This window comes from Candida dubliniensis, chromosome 1, assembly GCF_000026945.1.
Source record: "Candida dubliniensis CD36 chromosome 1, complete sequence".
Classification (NCBI taxonomy): Eukaryota; Fungi; Ascomycota; class Pichiomycetes; order Serinales; family Debaryomycetaceae; genus Candida; species Candida dubliniensis.
In genome coordinates, this window is record NC_012860.1 from 2,253,318 (window position 1) to 2,261,336 (window position 8,019).

Genomic DNA, 8,019 nt, shown 5'->3' on the forward strand with positions numbered 1-8,019 from the left:
AGGTTTATGTATTTTTTTTTTTTTTTTTTTTGTTAACCTAAATCGAGATTTGTTATTATTGCACGAAATACACCTGATCTCACATTAATCTCTTATTTATTTACCACCAACAAGAAAGCAAGCAAAAAAAGAATGATTCAAACATCAGCATGACTTCATGCTGCCACTAGGTGCAACCAAGGACGTAAATAGTGGACATATAGTAATAATTAAAGCTTTGGTTTGATTTTACTCTGGAAGAAAAATGGTCACACATTACAGGAAAGGTTTGGTGAGTGGAGCTATATTCGTTTTCATCTTTGCTCTACTTGATATACCTAGAGTAATAAAGTTATTATATGTTACTAATCATAGTAGGCATTGTTACATTAACATATTTGATATCTTTTTGCAAACTATGTTTCTCAACAATGTTAGATGTTTTGGTATAAAATTTCAACAAAAAAAAAGGATTCTGAAATTTTACAACTTACAAAATACAACAAATTCAGAGCAAATTTAAAATAACAAGCCAAATGACTTTTCTTCAAGATTAATTTCTAAATAGGATTAAGAAAGGTCCAGCAATGTTCTAATGAACCAATTTGTAACAAAATATTTACTCAACGCTACCAAACTACCATAATCACAAAATCAAGAAGCAGCAAAAAAAAAAAAAGAGAGAGAGCCTCACCTCTTTCAAAAACGCAAACATGAAATTCGTCGTCTAATTTATAAACTTGTACAGGATAATTTAGAAATTTTTATTGGCCATTACCGTAATGTATTACTAAAAGAGCAATATTCTTAGTAGATACCCTGTAAATTTTTAAACATGTCGTTAATTAAATTACTTTATTCGACTAAGTTGATGGCAGTTTTTTTTTTTCTGTAAAATTTTGTCAGATTTTCTTGTTTTAAAGAATAAAATAATATTTCTTGACACATTCCCAAAGAGTTTTGTTTACAAAACAACAATAACAATAATAATAATAATAATAAGAATAATAATAAGAAGAATAGTAATAATGGGTATCAACAAGAATGGAAAAACCGACATTGACACTAAACTCAATTTTTCTGGGTTAACGTTGACAACTGGATCCGATACTCTGGAGTCAAACGAAGAACCTAATTTTATTGATATTCTTTACAATAGTAAATTATCTGATTTTCTGAGTTTCCAATACAATGCTTATTATCCATCACAACAACAACAACAACCAGACATTAATACTTCTTTGGAGATAACTCCCCCTAATTTTCTTCCTAGTGTGGCTGAAGCCATTGTTCATCTTAAATTATTGAAAGCTTTTTCTGTTTTGAAAACTAAAATCATTGGTAATAATAATTTAATTCCTAATGAATATGATATTAAAAAATGGCAAATTTATATAACTGATGCATCTAGAAGATTTATAATATTTATATCTTCAATAAGATCAAAATTTGGTATTATTAAAAGTGATGATGAAAAAGAAATTTATAATGATGGGAATACCAAAAATGAAAAGTTCATTTCAATTATGAAAGAATTAATGCCACCATTGGATGTAATAATGGTATGGCATGCATTTTTATTAAACCCTAAATCAATGTATGATGTATGTATTAGAAATAAAATTTATCAATTTGCCAATTATCCTTTACCATTATATATTATTGATCAATTTATTGATGATTATACTTTTGAATTTCATATTCCTCAATCATATAAAGAGAATTATTTAAATTTATTAAGATCATTTACAAATAATCCCATTGATTTATTATATGATAATAGTAAAATCTCCATGAATGAACATTTGATAACACTTTATTGTCCTAAATGTCATGAACCAATGACTAAACCAATACCAATTACCAATGATGAAAATACTGGATTTTCCGATACAAATTTTCTGACAATTAATATAGGTCATAAAAAACTGAAATGTTATCATGGTACACCTTTTAATTTTAATCATGATGAATTAAGAAAATTACAATTATATTGTGATATGACTAATCTGAAATCATTACAAGGAACTCATAAATATTTTTCCAAAGTTATATGTCCACCAAAATTTACTAAAAGAAATCCATTTCTTATTAGTGATGATGTTTGTAAAACATTAAATAAACATTGGGATGTCAATAAATCATTGGATGAAATTTTGAAATCTTTAAATGCAAAGCATAGACGTGAATTAGTAAGACAAAGAGTATTGTTGAGAAATTATTTACAATTTAATTTGATTAGTTTAACAGTACGTGGAGAAAGAGAAAGAGAAAGAGGAGGAGGAAGTGTTGAAGTGGGAGAAGATTTGGTGGGGTGTGTATTACGTCAAGAACGATTTGTTGAAAAAATGAACAAATTTGATTGGTTACATTCACCTTTAGTATTTAAAAGTCTACAAGAAGCAGTATTACGATATTCACGATTTTTTGAAATGTTAACTGATGCAAATTTACGACAAATGTTGGTACCGACTTTAGATATTGATTTGATATGGCATACCCATCAATTGACCATGTATGGTTATTTCCGAGATTGTCGAGGATCACCAATACATACGGTGATTGATCATGATGATAAAGTAGATGAAGGTAGATTAGATGATGGATTTGCATTCACAGCGAAAAAATATAAACAATTGTATAAAGAAGAATATTCAGTTTGTTTTTGTTTATATTGTACTTCAAAACGGTCTGATAGTCTTCGTAAATTCAGTAATTTTTTCAAAACGAAAAAGCAAACCAAAAAGCAAGAATATCTTCGACAATCACATCCATTATTTAGTAGAGGTGAAGGGTTTTCACATATTAGTGCCCATAATTCGGTAAGATTACCAACAAATTTAGCAAGTTCAAGAAGAGAAAAAAATCCCGCTCCATGGGCTGATAATACTTATTTACTTTATACTACCCCTTTACTTTTTGTTATTCCTCCAATTGCTCCCATAAATGAAGATCAATGTGATTTTTATGGTAATGGATTGTGTACATCAGCAACAACCCTGTGTTCTAGTATTGGTGGTACATGTTGTACCATAGCACCTTGTTCAGGTAACAGTGGTGCCGCATGTTTTGGTACTGGACTCAACCCTGGTACTTATGGCCATGCCAGAATTGGTGGTAGTGTTGCTGAAATAGGTGGTGTATGTGGTGCCGATAATAATTCCACTACTGCAGGTTGTGCTGGTGCCAGTGGATGTGGTGGAGGAGCAAGTGGAAACTGCAGTGGTGGTGGTGGTGGTGGAGTAAGTGGGTTTTGATTTTATATATATATAAATAAATAAATAAAAAAACAAAACAAACAAAAAAAAACAAACTTTAGAAAACTCGATAATTGTACTTTTAGTTTAATATATTTGTATATTCTGTACTATAAGTGTGTTTGTTTTTGGTTAAACCAATTGAGAATAATCCTTTAAAATACCTTTCATATGAGTATTTGTAATTTTCCCTCTTCTAGCTTTCTTTTGTTTCTTTTCCTTTTGTTGTGGTTGTTTTTTAATTAAATTAGGATCAGCTCCAGTTGGTTTTAATCCTTGATCTAATAATTTTTGATATAATATATCTGATTCTGGTAATTTCACTTGATCCCACATAATTTTAAATTCATTATCAATATAACCCAATTCACCACCATTATTGGCCCATACTAATCTTGGAGCATTTTCTTTTTTATTACGTAACACCAAGATTTTACCTTGTGATTCTAATTCATCTATAGCAATAATACAACCGGTCCAACCATCTTTTAATTCTTTTACTGAAGTTCCTTTAAAAGTAGTTTGACGTCTTAAAAATTCTAATAAATCATCACTACTACGAATATTATGTAATGAAACATATTCTAAAGTTCCTTTAGATTCATCATATTTGACTCGATCAATTTCATTTAATAATGGTAATAAAGTATGAGATATATCAAATGATAAATAATTTTGTAATTTCTCTACTGATATTGGTTGATCATGTTCTTTAATATATTCAACCGCAAGATGTAATTGGGTTGATAAATGTGATCCGGTCATTTCTCCCATATTTGCCTTTTGTTTCTTCAAAACTTGAGTTACTGAATCTGTAGTTGATCTTTTTTTCACATTGACATCATTCTTCAATGTTGTTGTTGTTGTTGTGGTGGTGGTAGATGATGTTGATAATGGTGATGATGGAGATTGGGTAAAAGTTGCCTTTCTAGGAACAATTACCGATGGTCCACTTTTGATCTTATTCTTAAAAGCTGAAAGTTGAGCTGATAAGTCGGACATTTTTATGGAATTATGGACAAGGAATAAGAGTCGGAAAAGAAAAAGGAAATTATACAACAACACAGTTGGTTTTGTTCTTGGTTTTTTTTTTTTGTTCTTCTACTTCATGTTTTGTTATCGCATTTTGTTTAGAAATGGTCCTTGAAAGGTAGTGTAAAGTTGGTATAAAACGTACTGTTGTTGTTAGTAGTAGATGATACTTTGTTCAATTAGCTATAAAAAAAAAAAAAGAATCACCACAGAAAAAATTTTTTTTTTTTTCAACTTCTTCTTCTCTTTTTCCTTTTCTTCCTTCTTCATGGATTTTTTCAAACAACTTTTTGATCTAACCAATTTCTTATATTTTTAAGGTAGTTTGTATTAACTTTTTTTCTTTTTTAGTTAATGACAATAAGGGTTTTGAAAAGTATTGTTTGAATTTATCTTAGATAAATTATTAGTATCTTATTTTTAGGAGCAGTCCTTTTTATAAGATCCCAGCTTTAAAACCATCGCTATTGGAGGTCGCCGCTAATTATTTCTTTTTTTTTTTTTTAATTAGGTCAGGCTGATCCATGAAATGGTGATGACCTGATGTCTGGTACATTTTTTTTTTTTACATTTTTTTAGCTTACAAGAAACAAATTTAACTATGAACCCATAATAATAAATGATAATTATAAAAAACTATACAAAGTTACACTTATCCTATAATGCCATATTTTTTGTTTGTTTTTTCTTCTTTGCATCTGTTTAAGCTAAATAGTTTGCTGCAATAGCGCCTCTTCTTCTTCGTTCACGTCTTAGAGCTTGCTCTTGTGGTGTCATTAAATCGTTGTTGATAATCTTGTTGGCCAATTGACACCCTTCAAAACTATTAAGATCTATTTTTTTAGCCCATGGTAAGCTCTTATACATTCCAGAATCAGTGAAATCAATAACCAAATTCTGCTTGTAAATAATTGGACATTGTCTTTCCTCTTCATCATCTGAGTCTGAGTCCGAGTCTGAGTTTGAGTTTGAGTTTGAGTTTGAGTCTTCATAGTCATAGTCGTCATCAGAATCTTGTTCGTCATTATTAGAGAACTCATCGTTATAATAAATACCATATATATTCAAATCTGGTGACCTTTTCGTAAGTAATCTAGTCAAAAACTTTTCAATCAATTTACGATTCAACCAAATCATTGACGATAAATTAATATATTTTAATGTGCCGGCAATATCAACATTCAATGGTGTTGGAATTTGATAAAGCAGGGTATCATATTCAATTAATTTTTTACCATGAACATTTATAATGGCTGACAAAATTTCATCTTCATTGATCTTTTTCAAATAAGCACTATTAATTTCTTTCAAATTCAAATCGGAAAGATACACTTTACCATCTCCTTTATTTAAATATGATATATCAGCAACAGTTTGAGGTAATGGAGGTAACAAACTATTGTATTTCCTTATTGGTTTTGAAAATGTTGTTACCGAATACACTGAAGATGCAGTTGAAGCAATTGATTGATTTGATTTAAACAAGATTCGGTTATTGTTATTAAGATTATCAAAACGTAATACACTCCCATTAATCGAATAAACATCATCAACATCATTTAATCTCATAATGTTATCAATTTTGTAAATCAAATCTTTGGGATAATTATTAATCAAATCAAAATTCTGATACTTGTGAATAGTGGAACGGGAAATTTCGTAATCAGTAGAAAGGGACAAATTTCCTAAATTAAGATTCACAATATTTGGACATAAATTAATCATATGTAAAATATAACCTATGGGTAAATCTTTGGAAGTTGAATAATGAAGTAAAAACTTGTTAATTAATGGATGCAGGTTAATTCTCTTATTCCAATTTGATGAATTCTGATCCAATTGAAGTTGTTCCAATCTTGGTGATTTCCTTTCAAGTTTTGTTGTTCCACTATAAGACATTCTTCTCTTTTTTGATTTAAAATATTTAAATGGTTTAACAAATTTTTTGGTTGTTGATAAAGATGATTTAGAATTATTTGATCGAGATGATTTACTAGAAACATTCAGAAATTGGGAATTTGATGCAACTTTTGTCAATGAAGGTGATGGATGAATAGTATACAATGGATTATTTTTGAATTTCCAATCTCGCCAACCAGCCAAGATTTTTCCTCGAGGGAATTGATCCACTTTTTCATGATGAGGATTATCAACAATTTCTCCCAATAAATAATGATGATCTCGAGCTCCACCTACAATTCCTCCTCCATTTTCATCTTCCCCATTTTCAACATTTTCATCTTGACCTTCTTCTTGTTCATCTTCATCATAACCTGGTTTGATACCAGACAAATCGATTGATTGGACATATTGTCCCACTTCTGAGTTCACTCTCAAATATGTAACAAATTGAGCAAATCGATAAGTTGATGTAAACACCAAATTTTCATAATAATAAGGTTTTGCTAAAAAATAAAATAATTTACATGTATACATACAACTTTTGTAATCCATAATGTCATCAATCAAATAAAAAATATAATCTAAAATCTCAATGGGGAGATTTTTAATATGTAATTCAGCAGGAAATAAGGGCAATTGATTTTGAATTTGATTCTGCAGTGAATTATTTATTTTGCTGATACTGGATGATGTTGTACCTGCACGATTCAATAAATTACCACAGGGAGTTGATAAAGTAGAACTAGATGATGGTGGTGGTGGTGGAGGAGGAGATAGTAGTACACTATTATTGTTGTTGTTGTTGTTGTTATTGGTGTTGGTGTTGGTGTTGGTGTTGGAAGACGATGATAATAGATTTGAGTTACTTAATCTCATTGTAATTGTTCGACTGACATCACTCAATAAAGATTTATATTTCATTTTGAAAGCAGATGGTGGAGTTTCCTTCTTCTTTTGGAAAGCAATTCGTAATAAATTCAAATCATTTTGAGTCAATGGAATAAGGGTATGAGTCCGATAATCATATCTAGCATTAGGATTTATTAAAGACCGATAAGGAGGTAGATAACTGTGGAAATCAAGTGAATCGGTTTTTAACATTTAAAGTGGATTTATAAAACAGAACCAAACAGAACAGAACAAAACAGGAATGAAAAAAAAAAAAAAAAAAATTTTTTTAATTCTTTAGCTGAACTAAACAAAACTTGTATTTGATTTGATTTAATTTGATCAATTGATTGAATCAAAGGATGGCCCAAAAGATGTAAGAGTTGTTACTACTGTAAGGGTTGTAAAGTTGAGATAACAAACCAAAACCAAATCAAAACAAAAAAAAAAGGAGATAGAATAAAAGTGTGGATTTAAAAAATCTTGTGCTATCAGTAAATATTTATATATAGGTGCAGATAAAAAAAAAAAAAGAAAAAACTTAAATAGGGGGGGTTGGAGTAATAGAAAGAAAGAAAGAAACAATTCAAATTTTTGTGGCCCTTGTTCTTTTTTTTTTTTTTTTTGGGCTTTTGGTTTTGGTTTTGTCTTTGTTGTTTAACTTGACAATGCAGAATAAATATCGAGGTCTCGAGTCAACAAAGGAAACAATTACAATATATATTATTATTTCTAACGTGATGGTTGATGGTTGAATGTTGTAGTAGTGTTATTAATTATGGGGAAAAGTGGTGTTAATACTTTTTCCATGGTTATACTTGCCCATATATTATATGGGATCAAAACTGAAACTGTTTCAACTAGAAGCAGCAAATAAGAAAGAAAGAAAGAAAGAGAGATAGCAAACATTGAATGTAGACACTGATTGTAGTAGTAGTAGTAGTTGATATTGTTGTGTACT

At 29.5% G+C, this 8,019-nt stretch overlaps 3 protein-coding genes across 3 annotated transcripts; 1 reads left to right on the forward strand and 2 right to left on the reverse strand. All coding sequences in view use genetic code 12, as the record gives it.

The window, feature by feature from the left end:
• Nucleotides 1-1,007: 1,007 nt before the first annotated feature.
• CD36_09510 (YFW family protein, putative) lies at nt 1,008-3,236 on the forward strand (the record flags this gene model as incomplete). Its single annotated transcript, XM_002417550.1, has 1 exon — nt 1,008-3,236. The coding sequence occupies one exon, from the start codon at nt 1,008-1,010 to the stop codon at nt 3,234-3,236; it is 2,229 nt and encodes a 742-aa protein (XP_002417595.1).
• Nucleotides 3,237-3,368: 132 nt separating this feature from the next.
• On the reverse strand, nt 3,369-4,238 carry CD36_09520 (CaTFA2; ScTFA2; the record flags this gene model as incomplete). The annotated part of the gene is made up of 1 exon (XM_002417551.1): nt 3,369-4,238. The coding sequence occupies one exon, from the start codon at nt 4,236-4,238 to the stop codon at nt 3,369-3,371; it is 870 nt and encodes a 289-aa protein (XP_002417596.1).
• A 732-nt stretch (nt 4,239-4,970) lies between these two features.
• Nucleotides 4,971-7,271, reverse strand: CD36_09530 (conserved hypothetical protein; the record flags this gene model as incomplete). Its single annotated transcript, XM_002417552.1, has 1 exon — nt 4,971-7,271. The coding sequence occupies one exon, from the start codon at nt 7,269-7,271 to the stop codon at nt 4,971-4,973; it is 2,301 nt and encodes a 766-aa protein (XP_002417597.1).
• Nucleotides 7,272-8,019: the final 748 nt, after the last annotated feature.